At 37.9% G+C, this 24,525-nt stretch overlaps 1 protein-coding gene across 1 annotated transcript in view; it reads left to right on the forward strand.

Moving 5' to 3' along the window:
- Positions 1 to 14,710, forward strand: part of PI4K2B (phosphatidylinositol 4-kinase type 2 beta) — a 36,179-nt gene extending 21,469 nt beyond the window's left edge. Inside the window, exons 5-10 of the mRNA XM_069593803.1 lie at positions 75 to 228; positions 2,086 to 2,147; positions 6,192 to 6,291; positions 9,822 to 9,955; positions 10,514 to 10,573; positions 12,316 to 14,710. Of these exons, the coding sequence (XP_069449904.1) occupies positions 75 to 228; positions 2,086 to 2,147; positions 6,192 to 6,291; positions 9,822 to 9,955; positions 10,514 to 10,573; positions 12,316 to 12,489 (684 nt within the window). The 3' untranslated portion in view covers positions 12,490 to 14,710. The remainder of the gene's footprint in view (positions 1 to 74; positions 229 to 2,085; positions 2,148 to 6,191; positions 6,292 to 9,821; positions 9,956 to 10,513; positions 10,574 to 12,315) is intronic.
- Positions 14,711 to 24,525: the final 9,815 nt, after the last annotated feature.

Genomic DNA, 24,525 nt, shown 5'->3' on the forward strand with positions numbered 1-24,525 from the left:
ACTGCTGAGAAATTTTAAAAGTAATTCCGTTGTTCTTGTATTTTCTTTTCTAACTATAATTCTTAAAATTATAGATTGGTTCCTTTCAGTTATTTGTTGAAGGTTACAAGGAGGCTGAATCTTGGCTTAGGAAATTTGAAGCTGACCCTTTGCCTGAGAATATTAGAAAACAGTTTCAGTCACAGTTTGAAAGATTAGTTGTTTTGGATTATATCATCAGAAATACAGGTATGGTAGTTCTCTCATTTTTTTACTCACATCTTCTTAACTTTCAAACTGTATTCAACTCTTGTTTATCCAAATGAAAGATGTAAAGTTTTGCTGCAGTAGTCTTAAGGCTACTTTTTGAAAAAGGCAAAGTCTTTTTATTTGCCTGCCTTGGAAAGCAGAGATGTAGTGCTGACTCTCCCAGGCAGAATTAACTTCATACTGGAGATTCTGACTCAGGGCTGGCTCCTGCCCCAGTGATAGTGATGAGTACCTGTCCCTCAGGTGGAGTTTCTTGGCAGCAGTACAAAGCCTGCTGGAAATTGGAGATGTTATCTGCATAATATGAATAATTAAAACTTGATTGTGTAAGTTATTTTAGATGCTTATTTTGACATTAGATGACTGTTAGTACAGTCTGTAAATACAACAAACTCTTAATTTTTTCTGTGCTGCCAGGGAGCAGTGACATTGTTGATAACTTGAAGCAGTGATTCCCAAATGTGGTTCCCTGGTCTCTTTTAGGGTCAGTATTATGTGGGCCCAAATGCATCTTCTGGGAACCCATCCCAATCTACTGAACGTGGGTCCAGCAGTTAGTGTTTTAACAGGTCCGATGGGGCTTCCCTGGTAGCTCAGTCAGTGAAGAATATGCCTGCAATGCAGGAGACCCAGGTTCAGTCCCAGGGTCAGGAAGATCCCCTGGAGAAGGAAATGGCAACCCACTCCAGTATTCTTGCCTGGGAGATCCTATGGACAGAGGAGCCTGGCAGGCTATAGTTCATAGGGTCACAAAGAGCTGGACATGACTGAAGCGACTAAACTACCACCCACCAGGTAGTTCTGATACACTCTGAAGCTTGAAAACTCTAGTTCAGAATTTTTGCTCATTTATATTAGTTTTGGAAAAAAGATTATGTACCTTTTTAGATTTACCTTTTAAAATCACACAGTCTTAAATTAATGGTAAAATTAGTGTAGAGTCCAATGGAATATAGTACTCAGTCACAAAAAAGAATGAAATATTGCCATTTGCAGCAATGTGGATGGACCTAGAAAATGTTATACCTAGAGAAGTAAAGCAGACTGAGAAAGATGAAAATTATATGGTCAATTATATGTGGAATCTAAAAAAAGTAATACCAATGAATGTGCATACAAAACAGAAGCAGACTTGCAGACGAGGGAAACAAACTTACGGTTGGTTACCCAAGGGGAGAAGGAAGGAAAGAGGGACAAGTTAGGAGTATGGGATTAACAGGTACCAGCTGCTACACATTAAATAAATGAGCAACAAGGAGATGGTATGGCACAGGAAATTATATTCAATATCTTGTAATAACTATAATGGAAAATAATCTGATAAATTGTGTATTTACCTGAATCACTTTGCTGTACACCTGAAACTAACACAATGTTGTATTCAATAAACCAACTCTATTCCAGTTTTTTAAAAAATTGGTGTCTAGAGTACTCTTGTCTTGACATTAGGTAAGAGCCCATCCAGAAATTTGCTTGGTAACGGGGGTCTAGTTTTTCTCCCTAAGGTGAAGAGAAATTATCCTTTCTAATAATGCTGATTTAAAAGTTCTTGACAGTAATTGTACCTACTTCACACAGTTTTTGTAAGAATTTGATGAGTTAGTACATGTTAAGCACTTAACAACACTGTCTGGCACAGAGTAAACAGTAAATGTTAACTAACATTTATGAGTATTTTTAGTTTGTATGTATTAAATTGAAGCCTTAATGTGTTAATATGATACAGATAACAAGCGCAGGTCTCAAAATCTAAGAGGTGACTAGATTTTCCTGCTTGATATTAAGCTATGATATCTATAAAAAATGAAGTAATAGATTTTTCATTTGTTTTGAAAGACAGGGGAAATGATAACTGGTTAATCAGATGTGAAAAGCAGACACATGAAGATGAAATTACGGTGAGGGAATTTTAATATATATGCGTATATAAACACACTATCAGTGTCTAATAAAAATTCCTTGAAGTTATTCTTCATCACTTCCTCATTTCCTTCACCTTAATCCTTGGTTTTTGTTTCTTTTTTCTGTTTTTATCATCTTCTTTCTTTCCTTCGCCTGCTTATGTTGCATTTTTTATTCTGTTTTTGAAATCTCTGTGCAATTTTATTTTGTATGTTGTATTAGTACAGAAGGATAATATCAGCTCAGTACTGATATTCTTTTTACTGGAAAAGGTCAGTATTCATTCCAGTCCCAAAGAAAGGCAACGCCAAAGAATGATCAAACTACCACCCAATTGCACTCATCTCACATGCTAGTAAAGTAATGCTCAAAATTCCCCAAGCCAGGCCTCCACAGTGTGTGAACCGTGAACTTCCAGATGTTCAAGCTGGTTTTAGAAAAGGCAGAGGAACCAGAGATCAAATTGCCAACATCCACTGGGTCATCAAAAAAGCAAGAGAGTTCCAGAAAAATATCTGCTTCTGCTTTATTGACTATGCCAAAGCCTTGACTGTGTGGATCACAGCAAACTGTGGAAAATTCTGAAAGAGATGAGAATACCAGACCACCTGACCTGCCTCTTGAGAAATCTGTATGCAGGTCAGGAAGGAAGCAGCAGTTAGAACTGGACATGGAACAACAGACTGGTTCCAAATAGGAAAAGGAGTACGTCAAGGCAGAGTCATCCTGCTTATTTAACTTCTATGCAGAGTACATCATGAGAAACGCTGGGCTGGATGAAGCACAAGCTGGAATCAAGATTGCTGGGAGAAATATCAATAACCTCAGATATGCAGATGACACCACCCTTATGGCAGAAAGTGAAGAGGAACTAAAGAGGCTCTTGATGAAAGTGAAAGAGGAGAGTGAAAAAGTTGGCTTAAAGCTCAACATTCAGAAACCTAAGATCATGGCATCTGATCCCATCACTTCATGGCAAATAGATGGGGAAACAAGGGAAACAGTGTCAGACTTTATTTTTGGGGGCTCCAAAATCACTGCAAATGGTGACTGCAGCCATGAAATTAAAAGATACTTGCTCCTTGGAAGAAAAGTTATGACCAACCTAAGCAGCATATTAAAAAGCAGAGACATTACTTTGCCAACAAAGGTCCATCTAGTCAAACCCTTTTTTTTTCCAGTAGCCATGTATGGATGTGAGAGTTGGAGTATAAAGAAAGCTGAGCACTGAAGAATTGATGCTTTTGAACTGTGCTGAGAGTCCCTTGGACTGCAAGGAGATCCAACCAGTCCATCCTAAAGGAAATCAGTCTGGAATATTCATTGGAAGGACTGATGCTGAAGCTGAAACTCCAATCCTTTGGCCACCTGATGCGAAGAGCTGACTGATTTGAAAAGACCCTGATGCTGGGAAAGATTGAACGTGGGAGGAGAAGGGGATGACCGAAGATGAGATGGTTGGATGACGTTACCAACTCAATGGACATGAGTTTGAGTAAGCTCCAGGAGTTGGTGATGGATAGGGAGGCCTGGCATGCTGCAGTCCATGGGATCACAGAGTTGGACACAACTGAATGATTGAACTGAACTGAACTGATTCTTATCATTTAAAGCTGTTACATCACTTTAAAAAGTTTGTAGTTTTCATAGTTCATCAAAGAATTTTGAAATTACATATTCAAAGTACTCAGCAATAAATAAAGAACACACATGATACACGCAATAATGTGGATGAATCTCAAAACCCTGCTGAGTGAAAGAAACTAAACAAAAAGGAAGATACCATCTGATTCCTTTTATATAAAAATCTAGAAAGTGCAAACTAATCCCTAGGGACAGAAAACAGATGATGTTTGCCCGGGGTGGGATAGAGGGAGGGAGGAGACTGCTAAAGGACACAGGGAAACATCTGGGTGGTTTCATATCTTTCAGTGCTTATTGACTTGTACACTTTCATGTGTGAAGTTTATTGTGTGTAAATTATACCTCAGTGAAGTTGTAAATAGAAAAAAATGATAGAAATAAAAATAAATGATACTTATAGCAGAAATGGGTTTAAAAATACACATATAAAAATATACATGCTTATAATAGTTTCTAAATATATCTTATTGGTATATCTAAAGCAACTGGATTTTACTGAAAACCTTATTCTTTTGCTCTGAACTATTTTGTGCATTCTCATTGAAATTAGATATTTGATACAGACTAACAGAAACAACTCTGACATGTATCATCTGTACCTTCACTCTAATACTTTTAATTTAAAAATTATCTTTTTCACCTTTTCAAAGTCTAGACCACTGAATAATGACAATGTCTCTTTTTAGATAATAAGAAGTGCTCTTCAACATGAAAACTGTCTTGCTCCTGAGGCTTGCATTTTCATTACAGGAGAATGGAGAAGTTAGAAATGGCTTACATTCTGTAATCAAGAGTATCTTGAGGTTCCTTCTACCGGACCTTATTACATTTAGCCATGGTTGTTGGAAAGTTTTATTTAGAAACATTTTGTATTTGAACTAATTATTTCTATGAGACCCTAGGAAAGACTTTATTTTAGTAAGGTAACTTCATCATTATCTTAAAAATATCAGTATTTTGCAAATACCATACGTTTAAGCCCTGGTGGCTCAGTCATTAAAGAATCCGCCTGCCAACGTGGGAGACCCAGGTCTGATCCCTGGGTCAGGAAGATCCCCTAGAGAGGAAATGGCAACCCCACTCCTGTATTCTTGCCTGGAGAATCCCATGGACAAAGGAACCTGGCAGGTTACAGTCCATGGGGGTTACAGAGGCAGACACGACTGAGAAACTAACACACACACATCCATTTAAGCAACACATCTAACATCTAATTATCCAGAACTACACATTTTATTTATTTTTCTCCCCAACTTTATTGAGGTATTATCGACGTGCATGCAGTTTTAAGGTGTGCAATATGATGATTTGATACAAGTATGTGTTGTGAAATGACTATCACAGTATGGTTAGCTAACACCTCCATCCCATCACATAATTAACATTTTTTGGTATGCATGGTCATAATATTTATTTTCAAAAAATTTTTTAATTGGAGGACCGTTGCTTTACAATGTTGTGTTGGTTTCTGCAATGCAACAACGCAAATCAATCATAATTATACGTATATCCTCTCCCTCTTGAGCCTCGCTGCCCTCCCTCGCATGTCACCCCTCCCTCTAGGTCATTACAGAGCACCAGGCTGGACTCCTGTGTTGTATAGCAACTTCCCTCTAGTTTTCTGTTTTACACATAATAGTGTATACATGTCAATGCTACTTTCTCAGTTTATCCCACCCTTTCCTTACCCAGCTGTGTCCATAAGTCCTTTCTCTACATCTGCATCTCCATTCCTTCACTGCAAATAGGTTAATCAGTACCATTTTTCTAGATTTCGTATGTATGCGTTAATATATAATGTTTGTTTTTCTCTTTCTGACTTACCTCACTCTATACAAAACTACCATATAACCCAGCCATCCCACTACTGGGCATATACCCTGGGCATAAACCACAATTCTAAAAGACACATGTTCCCCGGGGTTCATTGCAACACTATTTAACAATAGCCAGGACATGGAAGCAACCTAGATGTCCATCAACAGGTGAACGGATAAAGAAGATGTGGTACAGATATCTATAATACAATGGAATATTACTTAGCATAAAAAGGAACGAATTTGAGTCGGTTGCAGTGAGGTGGATGAACCTAGAGCCTGTTACACAGAACTACACATTTTGAAGTCTTAATAATGTCAAGCCTTCTTCCCCAAAGATGAAAAGAATGAAACTATTACTGTATAACTTTGTAATAGCAAATTAAAAAGTAGTGATTATGAAGGTTTTACTGGTTCTTAAGACCCTGTTTTCCCTTAAATGGCAAATTGGTACTTTTTGGTAAGTTTATTTTTATAGACTCTTCAGGTAAAATGTCTTTAAAGCTCAATGATTATTATACATTTTTTCTTTGGAAATATGCATATAAATTGTTATATCAACTATTTTCTCCCTTTTAGGAGACAAAATGGACTGATGATAAAGAAACATTTATTAAAATAGCTGCAATTGATAACGGTCTAGCGTTTCCTTTTAAACATCCTGATGAGTGGAGAGCATGTGAGTATTTAGAAATTTTTATAGAATCTCTAGTGATCCCTTTTTCAGAATAGGATGGGAGTAAAATTTATGGATATCAAAATAGTAGAGGAAAAGCTGGGTATATTACAGTCATTCGAGCTCAGTTCTAGGCACTTGGGATGCAAAGATGTGTAATACACTCTGTGAGCCTTGCCATGTTTCGTTCCTTATTTTTGAGTGACTGTCTGATTTTGATTTCGTGGCTTGTGTTAGCCTTGTAAAATAAATTTAATAGCTTTCCAAATTTGAAATTTGTTAAGTCATTCTTTGCTAACTTGATCTATGGCCAATTTAAAGGACTATTTTTGAGAAGAATGTGGTTGAGCACCAAGTCTGTCTTCTAATGAAAACTTGTTAGTCAAATCATATTCTTGACCCATTTTTTAACCACTTAATCTGCTAATTTTGAGACAAAGTTCACCGTGATTGCGATTTTGTCAATTTCTTCTTGTATTTCTATGTACTTTTTGCTTTGTATTTCACACTCAAAGTCTTAGTGTTTTATCTTGCTGGGGTGACTTGTTCTTTTTGTTAGTGTAAAATACATCCCTCTTTATCCCTTACAGTGTTTTTCACATTTCTTATTTTGTCTGTTGTAATATTGCTATGCCTCGTTTCTTTTTACTAGTATTTACTTGTATTATTCTATACTTTTATTTTCAACTTCCATCATTTTGTTTTAAGTATATGACATATAAATAGCTCCTAGTTGAAGATTTTTTGCCCAATCTGAGATCCTTTTAATAGCTACATTTAACTCTGTAGTTTGTCACAATAAACTCCTGATGTGTTTGAACTTTTCCTACCATTTTTTTTTCCTATTTACCATGAATTTCAATTTTTTTCTTTCCTATCTTTGGTTGAACTGACTTGAGATGTCTTTGTTCTTTTTTTTTTAACCTCTAATGGTTTGGAATCTAGATACAAATTGCCTTTTAAAGGTGTCAAGTTTAAGATGCCTACAATACACCTGGAAAATTTTACCAACACTAACACCAAAAAATAAGGATCTAGAACTTGAAAGAGTAATTGGTATTGAGGATGTAATTTTTAAACTGTTACTTTGGTAAGCGGAAGTCATGGCGGTGTTGCTATCACCTGGGAAAACCGTAGTGAACAAATGCCATCACAAAGGCAATGTGAGATAAGTAGCTACTCAATAAATGTTTCATGAATGTTTGGTGGGGCTTCTCTGGGAGCTCAGCTGGTGAAGAATCCGCCTGCAATGCAGGAGACTCCAGTCCTATTCCTGGGTCAGGAAGATCGCCTGGAGAAAGGGATAGGCTGCCCACTCCAGTATTCTTGGGCTTCCCTGGCAGCTTAGTCAGTAAAGAATCTGCCTGCAATGCAGGAGATCTGGATTCAGTCCCTAGGTTAGGAGGTTGGTATTGAGGATGTCAGTTTAGACTGTCACCTTGGTAAGTGGAAGCCATGGTGGTGTTGCACCTGGGAAAATCATGGTGAACAAATGCCATCACTAGGGCAATGTGAGATATGTAGGTACTCAGTAGACGTTTCATGAATGTTTAGTAAATGAAGGAGAGAAAAGATGAAGTGTAGAGTCTGGCAATGGTGGTGTAGAAACCAGGAGAAAAAGCCAGCAAAAGAGAAATGGCTTAAAAGACAAGGTAAAGTTTGAGACAGTGGTAGCACCAAAAACCACATAGGGGAGCATTTCACAGAGGGAGACAATAGAGAACAGTGCTGCTTGCTGCAAAGACACGTGAAGTAGCATGAGGACTGCACACGGACTTTTGGAAAGAGCCTTATGAGGTAACTGGTGGCCTTAGGGGAGAGTGTGAACGATGATAGAAGTTGTTGAAGGGCAGGGATTGGAATTAGAGACAGGCAGAAAATCAGAGCTTTTCTTTTATATAATTGGTCAGGGGAAGGCTTTGTTTGGAATGGACTGTGTTTTCCGTAGCATTCGAGAGATAGATAAAGGAGAATTCAGAAGAAATGACTCTAAAGGCAAAGTTTTTTTCCTTGGGGCTTTCTGAGTGGTAAGAGCCAGAGATTCTCCTTGAATGAACTGTAGTTCTGTAGGGTATCATACTGTCATAAACCTTACATTTTCTTGCAAGAATCTGAATATGCACCCTATATCTAGATTATCTTTCTAGCCCTGGCACTGTGTATATTTAATGGTCTTCATGGGCGAGAACTAGAGTTAGCCCAAAATGATGAATCTTTTCTCTCTCAAAGTGGCTTCCCTAATGACCTGAAAGTGAAAGTCGCTCAGTGGTATCTGACTCTTTCCCACCCCATGGACTATAGAGTCCATGGAATTCTCCAGGCCAGAATACTGGAGTGGGTGTAGCCTTTCCCTCTTCCAAGGGATCTTCCCAACCCAAGGATCAAACCCAGGTCTCCCTCATTGCAGGCAGATTCTTTACCAGCTGAGCCACAAGGGAAGCCCAAGAATACTGGAGTGGGTAGCCTATCCCTTCTCCAGCAGATCTTCCCAACCCAGGAATCAAATCGGGGTCTCCTGCATTGCAGGAGGATTCTTTACCAACTGAGCTATCAGGAAGCCCAGCTATTGACCTACTAATGATTTAAAATTTTAGAACATTTTACCTATTGACCTGCTGCTGCTAAGTCGCTTCAGTCGTGTCTGACTCTGTGCGACCCCATAGACGGCAGCCCACCAGGCTCCCCCATCCCTGGGATTCTCCAGGCAAGAACACTCGAGTGGGTTGCCATTTCCTTCTCCAATGCATGAAAGTGAAAAGTGAAAGAAGTCGCTCAGTCGTGTCTGACTCTTCATGACCCCATGGACTGCAGCCTACCAGGTTCCTCCATCCATGGGGTTTTCCAGGCAAGAGTACTGGAGTGGGGTGCCATCACCTTCTCTGACCTATTGACCTACTAATACACACACCAATGAGTCATCAACTCCTGACCATTTGTGGCTGAAACTGCAGGGAGATCTCAGCCATGATATCTGGGGCTGTGAACAAATTACAGGTACTGCTCAATTTCCAAACACAGCAGCCAGACATTCAGATATGATATAGGGCTGTTGGAGATATACTCATTATCAAAACTTAACTATTTTCCTGTTTAAAACTCAGAAACCTAACCAGCTCAGGTAAATACCTTGCTGTGCTTTACCATCTGAAAGTGAAAGTGTTAGTTGCTCAGTACTGTGCAGTTTTTTGCGACTGCATGGACTAGAGCCTGCCAGACTCCTCTGTCCATGGAATTCTCCAGGCAAGAATACTGGAGTATGTTGCCATTCCCTTCTCCAGGGGATCTTTTCGACCCAGGGATCAAATCTGGGTCTCCCGCATTGCAGGTAGATTCTTTACCTTCTGAGCCACCAAGGAAGCCATCTGAATTAACCGTCTAAACTTAGAAATTTGAATAACTTAGATGGCAAAGAGTAAATGTTCCAATAATTTCTCCTGTCTTTTTGTTAACCCAGGAATTATACAGAAAAATACAGAATAAATGTGAGTCTAAATAAACTATTTCCCTTCACTGATAAGAATACTTTTTTTTAGATCCATTTCACTGGGCTTGGCTTCCTCAAGCAAAAGTTCCTTTTTCTGAAGAAATAAAAAACTTGGTTCTGCCATATATTTCAGACATGAACTTTGTGCAAGATTTATGTGAAGATCTTTATGAACTTTTTAAGGTAAATAGATTTTTAGTTTTAACTATTTCAGAAAATGAAATAAATCTTAAAAGAGTTTTTCCTAATAGAGCTAATTTGCAGTTTACTGCTTCTGATATCACTGCTTGCAATAGAACCTGACATAACAGAAAGGAGTTAGCATTTTTCTGTATAGGAGCATAAATTTGTGAAGTTAAACTTCGAGTATTCTTTGAAATGAGGCTACATTATAATTTGGGAAGTTATTTTCTTCAAAAGTTGAACTTTTACAAAATTACTCTGTGAATTATAAGAAATGTTTGGTGATCTGTTACTATTTAATTCTCTTAAAAAGAGCCTAAAGGTGTTGGCTGGAAAGTAATTTTAAATCCTTTCTGGAACCAGTTGGAGTATAAGAGTATTTATTATCATTCTAAGATGTACACAAAAATGCATCAAGTAAAAATAATCTTTTTGTGTAACTTTTTCTGTTAGGAATGCTTTGTAATGATCTCATGTACTAAGTTGAGTTCATTTGTTTTCAGGTGTTTTTTTCAAAGAGCTTGATTTTTATAATGTTTCCTTTTCTGTTTGTGATAGATTGACAGAAATTTTGACAAAGCCACTTTTGAAAAGCAGATGTCTGTGATGAGGGGTCAGGTAGGTTACTTTTTTAAGATCTTGTTCATTGAAAAGAGCTCACTGAAATAGTAGTCAACTTTTTTCCTCCATTGTGACGCAGAGACAACTCTCAGTACTGTCCTTTATTCTGAACCAAAATAGCTCAGATGATTAGAAATAAAGTTGATTTCATTACTCTTTTTTTTTCCCCGTATTGTTTCCATATTAGATTTTTTTTTTACTTTGTTGTGTATTATTTGGTTAATCAGTTTCCTGCTACTGCTAATTATTGTCCTCACTTTAATATCTGTTTTCCTGAGTGTTAGTATCTTTCTCCTTCTCAAATCCACTTGCTTGAACGTTTCAATACCAAGTTCTGTTCCCTGTGGATGATTTTCCTCAGAGAACATGTTTGCCTAGAGCAGTCGGTAAATAGTCATGTCACCAAGGACAAGCACTACTTGGGACATAAAAGTACTAGTTGTAACTCAGTCCTCTCGCTCCTTTTCACCTCCTTTAATTAGAAACACAGGGTATTAATTACATCTGCTAGTGTGGACCTGAAGGCTAGACTAACCTACAGGTGACTCTGCCTCTTCTACTCTACTACTAGTATTTAGATTCCAAAAGAAAGATTTGAAATAAAAATAAACTATAGTGCAAACATGGTCATTCAGTGACTTACTAATTAATTTTTTCTTTCTAAAAGATGCATTTCATTTAAGATAGCTGCTGCAGACCTGTGACCAAGAAGACAAGTCTAGTTTTTGCACTATTTATTATGTAACATTAACAAATGGATATAATTAAATAACTATTGTATTTATTCATTAATTGCTTATTGACAGAACCAGTGCCAGAAACTGTCCTAGTGATTGAGAGAAAGCAATGAGTAAAACCAAGTTCCTCCTGTCCTGGAGCCCTTGCTCTGATGAGGCCCGGGGCTAGGGAAGAGGACAGATTATTAGCTTGCATACCCCTTGGTGTTCTGTTGTACTTACACAGGGCTTTGCTGGAGTCATAAGTTTTAAATAGTAAATGAAATGGTTGGAGAAGGAGGCTAGAGAGTCAGATTTTGGAGGGCCTTATATTCCACATGGAAGGGATTGGAGTAGTTATTCATCGTTTCTGCCATTTTTTTCAGATAATGTCTAAAAATATATTTCAAGTAAATTAGTATTTCTGAGGTCCAGTGTTCCAAATAGGCACAGGTAGAATAGGCAGTGAATGCTCTTCTTGAGATTGATCATGATCCTACTGCTATTTAATGTAAAATTCAAAAGTTTTAACTTAATAAACATTATTAGTCAAATTTTAAAAGAAATGCCTTCATACTAGGTCCTAGTAATAATTCCAGTGAACATGCAATAAATTTGTTGAGTGAGTGGGTAAGGCAAGTATTTAGTAAAAATGAGACTATTTAGACCAGGATCTGTTTAGGACCAGTATCAATGGAGTATGTATGTGGAACCATTCACTTTATTCCGTCTCTGATTCAATTCTTCTGGATGTAGATGCATTCTAGAATATTTCAGAGTTGTCAATTGGCAAAAATTATTTAATTCTAATCTTGTGCATTTGTTTGTGTATAGGGATGTGTATGTACAAGCATACGTACCTCCGCATATTTGTATTGATAGCAGGTACTCCTCATCACCGTCTCTGTTGGGCATAAATGGATGAAATAAAAGCTGTAGTTATAAATAGATAGTTAAAATAATATCAGTGAACTGAGGCCTTTACCTTTTTTGAGCTGATGAAAACCTCTCTTCCTTCCACAGATCTTAAACCTCACTCAGGCACTGAGAGACAGGAAGACTCCTGTCCAGCTGGTGCAGATGCCTTGTGTGGTTGTGGAGCGCAGTCAGGGTGGAGGGCAGGGTCGGATCATCCAGCTCAGCAATTCGTTCACCCAGACTGTCCACTGCAGGAAGCCATTTTTTTCCTCCTGGTAGCAGCTGTGAGAGAAACAACTGTTTGGCCTTGTGTGGTTAAAACATACTGTCACGTAAATCTGCTGGTAAGAGCTCCAGCTGCCAGAGCCTCAAATAATATAAGTTTTTAAAAGGCTATCTTTTGAATGTAATCAGAGTTTACAGTTTTTTGTCCAAATATTAAATTTCTATTTCAGGGAAGAAGTGATATATCTCTTATATATTTTTGTAGAGAAATTGTATTTTATGTTGTTGATATTAGTTTAAGGTAATTTCATAGTTTACACATTCTAAAATGACTATAATTACTCTTGAGTTCCAAACAGAAAAATAAGGTGTTTGATGACTTTGAATACAGTAACTTTTTATATACTTTTTAAACATTGACAAGAATGGTCATGTTAATTCTTCTTACATTATAAAAGGCTTTTGAGGATAAAAGTGCTCTTATGAGCTATAATAGAGTAGTTAATAAAAAAACAGGTAAGAATAAAGCAATGTTGTCTTAATTTAAAAAGCTGCTATTTTAGAACTTGAATAAATACTCCTAACGTGACCATTATTAGGGACCAGAAAATTATATTTTGTTTAAGTAACTGATGACCATTTTCTTTTTCATACTTCAGAATATTTTTGTCAATTATTTTGTTTACAGTGAGGAAAAAAAAATCTAATGATGTCTCCCACCTTTAAAAAAATAAATGGAAACACTCAATTGAGACTTGAGGGAAATAATGTGAAATGAAGATGGATCTCCAGTATTCTGAAATTCCAAAATAGCATTAAAAAATCCCTTCTGTTTTTTGCATGGGGTCAGTACTTAATCAATTAGTACTTTCGAGTACTGATCTGGTTCAGTTTAGTACTTCAATTAGTATTAAACTTCACTGAAAAGTAAAACATAATTCAAACTGTATATTGGATGGCATTTTGAGGACCTAGGACATAACCTTTTAAAAATAATAGTAGTTTTGTAGAGTACTTGAATTAGTGATGTTATAATTACACTCAACTTTAGAATATCAGCCCCCATTAAAAGGGAACATGACAGAGATAACCATAAAGTCATTTTTATTTTATTTTAAACACCAATATGTCTGACATGCTGGGAATTTGTAGTACTTTTAACTCACTGAGTAATTTAAATTGAGATGAGCTCCATATGAAGATTTGATCCCAGAGAAGCAAGCAGAAGCTTCTTTCTCTTTTTAGGCTCCAAACAAGTAACATCACCACTCAGACTAAACTGGGCAGTTTGTGGTCTTGGCCTTGTATTTTTCAAGCTTTCTGTCCTGTAATCTTTTAAACTGAGTTATTTTTATGTAAAAAGTATTTCCTGAAGTTTGAATTAGAACAGAAGTCCTCCCTTCCTCTACATCTTTCTCTTGGTCTTTGTGGATGTGACGAGTGAGAATACTGCTGTCCTGGTGATGTCCATTGGAAACCTGTGTTTTCTTACCTTCTCCAACCCTCTATGATCTTCATATTGAGATAATGAAAAACTGACTGGAAATTCAAAACTCAAGCTACTGTCTTCAGATAAACACCAGTAATTAAAATGTGCCTTTTGAAGATGTTTTCTTAATGAAATAAGTTTTTATGATCTGGGTACTGCTCTCATAAGACAGTTTTTTCAGTATTTTGATAATTGCTATATTAATTTTTATAACATAAACTTAGTAAGTTGCTATTGTTTTATATCCTAAATTAAATAGTGTGAAAATATTTTTAAATGATCTGACCAGGTCAGAAAAATAAAGCTGAAATATTTAAGATATGATTACAAGTCAGAATACATTGGTTGTATTTTGTAAATTTTCATGAACTTCGGTTTTTTTAAAAATATCGTTAATTTTTTCAAAATATCGTTTTTTCAGTGAGTATATTTGTAGTGTTAAACCTGTAGACTAAAGGTAATAAAAAGGATTGATTTCTAGATTTCTCCTGAAGTATGTATATTGAATATTTAGAATGTTTGTGAATATGTTTATGTTTATGAATGATGCCAAACCACCATGTTCTTACTGTATATGTTAGTACAGTTTAATATGTTATCATTCCAAAAGACATGTAACTGGAATCTTTATAATTAGAGGCATTTTTTATTTAAATGTAAGCTGCCTTATTCTCCAAATTTGTCAGCAAACATGGAGACATGTTTTTTTGTAGGCTTGAAAACAACTTGATTTACAAATTTTTTTTTTAAGTTTTGTACTAATGGAATTAAAACCTTATTAAAACAGTGGTGACCAGTTCTTTGATTAGATTACATCTTAAATCGTTTTACAGATATACAAAGAGATGGGTACCATTTCGTAGTTCACTTTCTTTCCTGAAATTGCTTGGGCAGCTGTACAGAGTTGAGGAAGAGGTTCTCGGTGTGGTTTTGTTTCCAGTCCTTTCTTGTGGTTAGTTTGGAGTCTTGTGACGGAGTCCGGCCAACGATGTTACGTGACCTCCATATCTGGCAATAAAACTCACTGCATCACAACCAGTGGTCTCTGTTGACCACTCTCCCGTCTTCTCATTTGGCTATAAACAAAGAATTTGCAAAGTGGAAGTACCCAGGGCATGTGAGTCATTGCTTGGAAACCTACCAGTAGAGCATGCCATCTGCACTGGACTGTGACATGTGCAAGAAGTAAGGGCTTGAGTCACTAAGATTTTGCATTTATTTGTTAAAACTTACCATAGTCTGTCCTGTCCTAGGTATTACAGTATAAATAGAAAAATATAAAACATTTAAAAATTAAAAACCAATTACAGAAGGTTAGATGGCAGCCACAGTGAGTATTTAATGTCAGATCCTCATAGAGCAACTGGGATAGCAAAAGAAAAGTCGCAGTGACACCATCTTCACTAAATTTAGGTGGAAGAATATCCCTCTGGACCCAAGAAACTAATAGGATCAAATGGGAACAACAGCATTGGAGGAGTGAGCAGAGAGAAAGGAAGGGAGTCTTGTGATGGTCCTAAGAGCCAAAGGTCCCAGAACCTGCCCACATGTCCTCAGCCCCAGAAGGAGGAGCCCCAGTCATCATGGCAGTGTCAACTGTTGCATTCAAAATCACAATCAGAATTGGAAGAGGGCTGTCAGCATTCAAGTGGCAGCTGTAAAAGGAACCTGCAGGGAGGTAATGAGGGTTCTCAGAAGTATCTGGTGAGAGCACAGAGGCCTATGCTGAGAGAAACTACTAGGAACAAAACAGACATCAACAAGGAAAGGACCCTGGGGATAAAGGAGAGAAAGGTCCTGATACATTTGGAGCAGGGGACCAGATAAGACAATTCAGACGATGATAAGAAGGTACATAAAAAGCCATGTCATCTGGGAATATACCTAGTGCCACTGTACAGTTAAATATGGTTAAAATAGTATGTTTTATATTATGTGGCTTTTACCACAAAAAACAACAAAAAAAACCTCACATCATCTGGAAATTCCCTGGTCCAGTGGCTAGGACTCGGTGCTTTCATTCCCAGGACCTGGGCTCAATTCCTAGGTGGAACTAAAATCCCACAAGCTGTGAAGCACTGTCAAAAAGATAAAAATAATAATTTAAAAATAAGTTATTTTTTTTAATGTTATCTAATGATTTGTAGTAACTGCAGAAGAGAGAAACCTAGAACCACAAAACCAGGAAATTGCAGGCCCACCTCACCACCTACACTGAAATCTTCTGAAAATAAAGGAGCAAAGTATGACAAAGTTCATCTCATTTTAAACATGACCACATGGTGAGGCATACTTTAAGAAGACAGGATAACACACCTACAGAAAATGATGGTATCCTAGAAACATTTACAAAGCAGAGGAAAACAGTAATATTTGTTAAAATGCTGACGGAATTCAAGAAATGATAGAAGCCAAGAAAGAACAATACAATATCAAAATCAGAAAAGCTCAGGAATTCGATGGGAAAAAAAAAGAGGTTGATTATCTACATTAAAAAAAAGAAAAATTGGATGAGTAAGCAATAGGAAATAAATTGACTGCTGACAGAGATCAGAAGAAAATTAGAGTTGAAACTGTGTGTAAGAAATACACTAGAAGGAACCCAAGCACAAACAGACAACATATCCATAGAAACTCTGCAGCAAACATCATACTTACTGCTGGAAAATCTGAAGTTTCCTGTATTTGTTATCTGTTGCTGCTGTAATAAATAGTCACAAACATTAGTGTCTTCAAACAACACAAACTTCCATATTTGACAGCTGTGCAGATGAGAAGGCTGATATAAGCATCAAAGGGCTGTTTCTTTCTGGGGGCTCTAGGAAGGAATCTGTTTCCTTGTCCTTTCTTGTATCTATGAACCTCAGACATTCCTCGGCTTGTAGCCCTCTTCCTCCGTCTCCAAAGCCAGCAACAGTGGGTTGAATGCTTTTCTCATCACATCATTCTGACACTGACCCTTCTGCTTCCTTCTTACACTTGTAATAACAAGTTATTACACTGGGCCTACACAGGTAATCTGATCTCCCTATTTTAAGGCTTGTTTACATGTAATCTCAATTCCATCTTCAACTTTAATTCCCCTTGGCCATGTAATATATTCACAAATTCTGGATGCTAGAATGTGGGCATCTTTGGGGGTCAGAATTCTGACTTAAGTGCTTTCTCTCTGAGATCAATAATGTGACAAGGATGTCTGCTTTCACAATTTGTGTTCAGTATCGTACTGGAGAGCTTAGCCAGCTCAGTAAAGGCAGGGAAGAATTGAAAGGAATGAGGATTGCAAAGAAAATTGTCATTTTTACAGTTGTCATAATTATGCATGTAGAAATTTTAAAAGAATCTACCAATAACTATATTAGAATTGATAAGTGAATTTTGCAACATTTATATCCCAGCAACATCAGTTAGAAAATCTTCAAAGATACCAGTAACAGCAAAACATACTAGGTTCCTAGGGATAAGTTCAACCAAAGACATATAAGCAAGCCCTCTACACCAGCTATTTTAAAGAAAAATTAGATTTAAATAAATGGAGAGCAATGCCATGATTATGTAGAAATAAGATGTTGCTGCTCCCAAGTTTGTCTATACACAGTCAAAATGCCATCAGGATTTTTTTTTTTTAATTTGACAAGCTAATTCTAAAAGGTGTATGGAAATGTTTTGGCCAAACTATGAGACAAGAGTAAAAGGTGGAGGACTTATAGGCTACTTGGTCTCAGAACTTGCAAAGCTACAGCAATCAAGACAGTGATAATTGGGATGAAGATAGACATGAAGGGCTTCCCAGGTGGTGCTAGAGGTAAAGAACCTGCCTGCCAATGCAGGAAACTTAAAGAGAGGCTCCAACCCTGGGTCAGGAAGATCCCTTGGAAGGGGGCATGGCAACCCACTCCAGTATTCTTGCCTGGAGAATCCCATGGACTGGTGGGCTACAGTCCATGGAGTCGCAAAGAGCTAGACATGACTGAATCAACTTAGCTGGCACATGGACCAATGAAACTGAATAGGGAATCCAGAAAAAAATGTGTAAATATTAGTTACACATAGTAAACTAATTTTCAACAAAGATGCCAAGGCATTTCAATGAATAGGGTAGTCGTTTCAAAAAATGGTGCGGCAATAACTAGACGCATAAACACACACACACACTCACAGAACTTTCACCTTAACTCCATACAGAGACCTAAGTATGAGAGCTAAAATTCATAGAAGAAAACAAGAGACAATCTTAACTATGTTTTCATAAACATTTCTTAGAGCATAAATGGCATAAACCATTAGAGAAAAAATTGATAAATTGGTCTTGATTAAAGTTAAAACGCTTACTCCTTGGAAGAAAGGGTATGACCAACCTAGATAGCATATTCAAAAGCAGAGACATTACTTTGCTGACTAAGGTCGTCTAGTCAAGGCTATGGTTTTTCCAGTGGTCATGTATGGATGTGAGAGTTGGACTGTGAAGAAGGCTGAGTGCCGAAGAGTTGATGCTTTTGAACTGTGGTGTTGGAGAAGACTCTTGAGAGTCCCTTGGACTGCAAGGAGATCCAACCAGTCCATTCTAAAGGAGATCAACCCTGGGTGTTCTTTGAAAGGAATGATGCTAAAGCTGAAACTCTAGTACTTTGGCCACCTCATGTGAAGAGTTGACTCCTTGGAAAAGACTCTGATGCTGAGAGGGATTGGGGGCAGGAGGAAAAGGGGATGACAGAGGATGAGATGGCTAGATGGCATCACCAACTCAATGGGCGTGAATTTGAGTGAACTCAGGGAGATGGTGATGGACAGGGAGGCCTGGCGTGCTGCAATTCATGGGGTCGCAAAGAGTCGGACACAACTGAACTGAACTGAACTGAACGCTAAAGCATCTTGCTCTTCAAAAGATACTTCAGAAATTAAAATTTCTCGTCACAAACAGGGAGAAAATATTTGACAAATATATCTGATAAAGAATTCCAAAGTATATAAAGAGATTGTACAACTCAAGAATAAGAAGATAACTTAAAGAGATGAACAAAAGATTTTACATAGACACTTCACAAAATAAGATGAATGGCCAGTAAGTACATGGAAAGAAGCTTGACATTATCACCAGGGAAATACAAATAAAACTCACAATGAATAAAGTTAAACTTACACCTATCATAACACCCAATCATTCTTTTACTAACCTAGGAGAAATGAAAGCAAATGGCTAGGTAGAACCTAAATTCACCAACAGGTGAATGGATAAGCAAAAAATACATTTATAAAATAACATGTATAATATCATATATGAAACGAATCGCCAGTCCAGGTTTGATGCATGATACTGGATGCTTGGGACTGGTGCACTGAAACAACCCAGAGGGATGGTACGGGGAGGGAGGAGGGAGGGGGGTTCAGGATGGGGAACACGTGTATACCTGTGGTGGATTCATGTTGATGTATGGCAAAACCAATACAATATTGTAAAGTAATTAACCTTCAGTTAAATAAATTTATATTTTTTTTAAAAAAGAAAAAGATGCACTGGTAAACCCAGCAACATGGATGAACTTCAAAACCATTATGCTAACTGAAAGAATTACTGCACTGTTGCATTCATTCCACATGCTAGCAAAGTAATGCTAAAAATTCTCCAAACTAGGCTTCAACAGTACGTGAAACAAGAACTTCCAGATGTTTAAGCTGGATTTAGAAAAGCCAGAGGAAACAGAGATCAAATTTTCAACATCTGCTGGATCTTAGAAATAGAGAATTCCAGAAAAAAATCTACTTCTCTGCTTTGTTGACTATGCTAAAGCCTTTGACTATGTGGATCACAACAAACTGTAGGAGATTCTTAAAAGAGATGGAAATACCGGACCGCCTTACCTGGCTTCTGAGAAATGTGTATGCAGGTCAAGAAGTAATTGTTAGAACCGGATATGGAACAATGGACTCGTTCCATATTGGGAAAGTACGCCAAGGCTGTATATCGTCACCCTCCTTATTTAATTTATACGCAGAGTACATCATGCAAAATGCTGGGCTGGATGAAGCACAAGCTGGAATCAAGATTACCAGGTAAAATATCAATAACCTTAGATACACAGATGACACCACTCTCATGACAGAAAGCGAAAATGAACTAAAGAGCCTCTTGATGAATTTGATAGAGGAGAGGAAAAAAGCTGGCTTAAAACTTAACATTGATAAAAATGAAGATCATCGCATCTGGTCCCATCACTTCATGGCAAATAGATGGGGAAACTAGGGAAACAGCGAGAGACTTTATTTTCTTGGGCTCCAAAATTCACTGCAGATGGTGACTGTAGCCATGAAATTAAAAGACGCTTGCTCCTTGGAAAAAAAGCTATCAGTTCAGTTCAGTCGCTCAGTCGTGTCCGACTCTTTGCGACCCCATGAATTGCAGCACGCCAGGCCTCCCTGTTCATCACCAGCTCCTGGAGTTCACTCAGACTCATGTCCATCAAGTCAGTGATGCCATCCAGCCATCTCATCCTCTGTCGTCCCCTTCTCCTCCTGCCCCCAATCCCTCCCAGCATCAGAGTCTTTTCCAATGAGTCAACTCTTCCCATGAGGTGGCCAAAGTACTGGAGTTTCGGCTTTAGCATCATTCCTTCCAAAGAAATCCCAGGTCTGATCTCCTTCAGAATGGACTGGTTGGATCTCCTTGTAGTCCAAGGGGCTCTCAAGAGTCTTCTCCAACACCACAGTTCAAGAGCATCAATTCTTTGGTGCTCAGCTTTCTTCACAGTCCAACTCTCACATCCATACATGACCACTGGAAAAACCATAGCCTTGACTAGATGGACCTTTATTGGCAAAGTAATGTCTCTGCTTTTGAATATGCTATCTAGGTTGGTCATAACTTTTCTTCCAAGGAGTAAGCAATGACCAACCTATATTTTGTATTAAAAAGCAGAGACATTACTTTACCAGCAAAGATCCATCTAGTCAAAGCTGTGGTTTTTCCAGTGGTCATGTATGGATGTGAGTTGGACCATAAAGGAGACTGAGTGCCAAAGGATTGATGCTTTTGAACTGTGGTGTTGGAGAAGACTCTTGAGAGTCCCTTGGATTGCAAGGAGATCCAACCAGTTCATCCTAAAGGAAATCAGTCCTGAATATTCATTGGAAGGACCAATGCTGAAACTAAAACTCCAATCCTTTGGCCACCTGATGCAAAGAGCCAACTCATTAGAAAAGACTGATGCTGGGAAAGATTGAAGGCAGGAGGAGAAGGGGACGACAGGATGAGATGGTTGGATGGCATCACCAACTCAATGGACATGAGTTTGAGCAAGCTCTGGGAGATGGTTATAAACAGGGAAGCCTGGTGTGCTGCAGTCCATGAAGTCTCAAAGAATTGGATATGACTGAGCGACTGAACAACAAACCAAAATAATCTGCCGGGCACAAAGAGAACATACCATCTGGTTCCATTTATATAAAATTTTCTAAAATGAAAACTAGTTCATTGCTAAAGAAAACAGTCCAGTGACTACTTGGGGACTGAGATGGATCCTGTGGGTGGGGTATGGGGTGGGAGGGTGGATGGTTTCCACGGAGGCCTGAGGAAATTTCAAGGGATGATGGAAATACTTTGTGTCTTGAGTGTGGTCCTGATTTCATAGGTGAGTACATTCATCAAAGATCATCAAGTTGCACAGCTCATTGTAAGTAAAGTATTCTTCATGAAACAATAAACAGTGCATTACTACTGTAAACCTATCAGATTTGGGAGAAGTAAAAGCCTGTAGCTTGGTACAATCATTTTTGAGATCAACCTCTTGTAAAATTGAAGATACGAGTTTGCTGGTAGTATATGCATTCAAGGAAACATATACAAGATTGGTCAATGCTGTAGTGTTTATAATACTGAAAAATTGAGAATAAACTGAATATTAGTAGGAAAATGGATAAGTAAACTGTGGTATACCCATACAATAGAAGACCACAGCACACTAAAAATAGTTAAATGATAGCCACATGTATCAAAATGTGCATATAAACCTCAAAACAATGTTGAAGGAAAAAAATGTTGCAAAAGTATTTACACATTGATGTAAATATAAAGCAGATCAATGGTGCTTTCTTATGCTTGCTTTTTGAGATATGCATACACCTAAGTATAATATATTAAAAAGTCAACAGGAAACATACAAATTGGCCTCCAATTTCAAAAGAGTTGTTACGTCAGGGCTAGGAGGATATGGAAGCAGATCTAAAGGGTACCAATTTTAAGTATGAACATTTTATTTCTTTAAAAACAATCTGTTGTTTGCTCTATTTGCAAAGGAGATGCCTCTGGCTGGAATGTTTGTACAGAGTTATAACACAAGGGCCTGATTGTTTTGTAACATTATCTCAACTTTTTTCTTGTCAAATTGCAAAGGAAGATCAATAAACAGATTTCTTTCATATGAATGTAAAAAAATTAAAAATTAAAAAAATCTGAAACAGGTATGACGAGATGTCCACATCTGTTAAACTCTGAGCAGAAGATTTTAGGTGAGCTTTTAAATATTCTCTGTTTTCCGTATGTTTCAATTATTTCATTTTTTAAAATAAGTTTTTATTTGGGAACACATTTATGTGAGTGCTTTGTATGCCAGTTTTCTTAATTTTCTAGGGCTGACATGAAAAAAAATACCACAGAGTGGCTTAAGCAGTGGAAATAAATGTTCTCACAGTTCGGAAGGGCTGGGAGCCCAAGATCAAGGTGCCAGCCAGCTTGTTCCCTGGTGAGGGCTTTCTCCTGCCTTACGTATTGCTGCCTTGCCACTGTATCCTCACACGACCTTTCTTCTTGCACTTATGTCCCTCATATCTCTTATTTTAAGAACACCAGTTCTATTGCATTAGGGTCTAACTCATTTAATTTTTTGTTCTGTTTTTAAATTTTTAATTACTTTTTATTGGAGTATAGTTGCTTTACAATGTTGTGTTAGTTTCTACTGTACAGCAAAGTGAACCAACTGCACATGTACATACATCCTGTCTTTGGGGATTTCCTTCACGTTTAGGCCATCGGAGAGCACTGAGTAGAGTTCCTTGTGCTATACTGTAGGTTCTCATTGTCTATTTTATACATCATATCAATAGCATTTATGTGTCAATCCCAATCTCCCAATTCACCCTACACGCCCCCAATTTATTTAATCTTAATTACCTCTTGAAAAGTTGTCCCTCCAAATCTAGTCACATGGAGGCTAGAGTGCCAGCATATTAATTTGATGCAGGGCCACAATTCAGCTGATAGCACTACCCAAACCAAAAATTATTAGGCACCTCCATATGCATTAGTCTCTTGGAAGGCGGCCGTGATCACCTTCTCCCTTGGCCACTGCTGCAGTTCCAGCCACCCGCTTAGTCATAATCCTCAATGGAAGACTGAAATAATAGGAACACCCATCTGTAAATATTTTCTGAAGTGAAGATTGAGAAACTTTGCTCTTCATAACGTGTGGGACTTTTTTGACCTTTGGATTTGTAATAAGTATTTTGACAACTGAAGTAAATGTCTTGCTTACTGCTGGCCTCCTGGTTCTGTTCTACATAGTTGTGAACCAGACCAGCTCATTTCTCAAACATGGCAGATACACGAATTTGCTTTACTCTTTCTCACTTGCTAAAATTCGAATTCGTTCACGGACAACAGTTTGTATGATATGTCACACATAGATTTCAACAAACATGGGTATTCACGTGTGCCAGATTCTCCAAGAGGCAGTAGGAAGACAGAAATTTGTAGCAGTTTCAGCCCTTGGAATCACTCTTTAGGTACTTCTAGGACTCCCCAGGTGGCACAGCTGGTGAAGAATCCGCATGCCAATGCAGGAGACTCAAGAGATATGGTCAGGAAGATTCACCGGAGAAAGAAATGGCAACCCACTCCAGTATTCTTACCAGGAAAATTCCAAGGACAGAGGAGCCTGGCGGGCCACAGTCAATGGGATAGCAAAGAGTCAGATGTGACGGAGAACAGTGAGCTTGTCAGATACTGCTCAAAGGCAGAAAAAAAAACAGAAAATGGTGTTAGGTCTAAAAGTGTTTTCTAGGGAATAATGTCTTCATCTTTGATTGTGTGTGCACATTTCTCTTTGCTTCTTAAGTTGTGCATTCTATGCCTACAAGGTGGGGGGAAATGAAATGCTTTGTAAACAAAATGCTTCACTGGATTTGATTTGAGCGCTCAACATTTTTCTTATTTATAATAGGAGCATCTACTCAACATCTAGATTTGTACTGTGGAGAGTGTGGATTTCATTCAATGGATATATTTAATCCATTTTTTGGACAGAAGGGTATAGTCTCCAAAGATGGCTATCATCACTCCCCTCTTTGCAAGCATGTGCTTTTCCATCCATCAGGAAGTGGAGTCTACCCCTCCCCCATTTCTATCTGACCTGGCCTTGCAACTTGCTTTGATCATCAGAATGTAACACAAGTATAGCAATGCCAGATTTGGGCTTAACTTTAAAAAGCCTGGCAGCCTCCACTTACCCTTGGAAGTCAGCTGCCATGTAAAGAAGTTCAACTACCCAGAGTCCACCATGCTATGAAGAAGCCTAAGCTAATCATGTGGAAAGATCATGTTGAAAGAAAAG

This window comes from Ovis canadensis, chromosome 6 (genome assembly GCF_042477335.2).
Source record: "Ovis canadensis isolate MfBH-ARS-UI-01 breed Bighorn chromosome 6, ARS-UI_OviCan_v2, whole genome shotgun sequence".
In the NCBI taxonomy this organism is placed as follows: domain Eukaryota; kingdom Metazoa; phylum Chordata; class Mammalia; order Artiodactyla; family Bovidae; genus Ovis; species Ovis canadensis.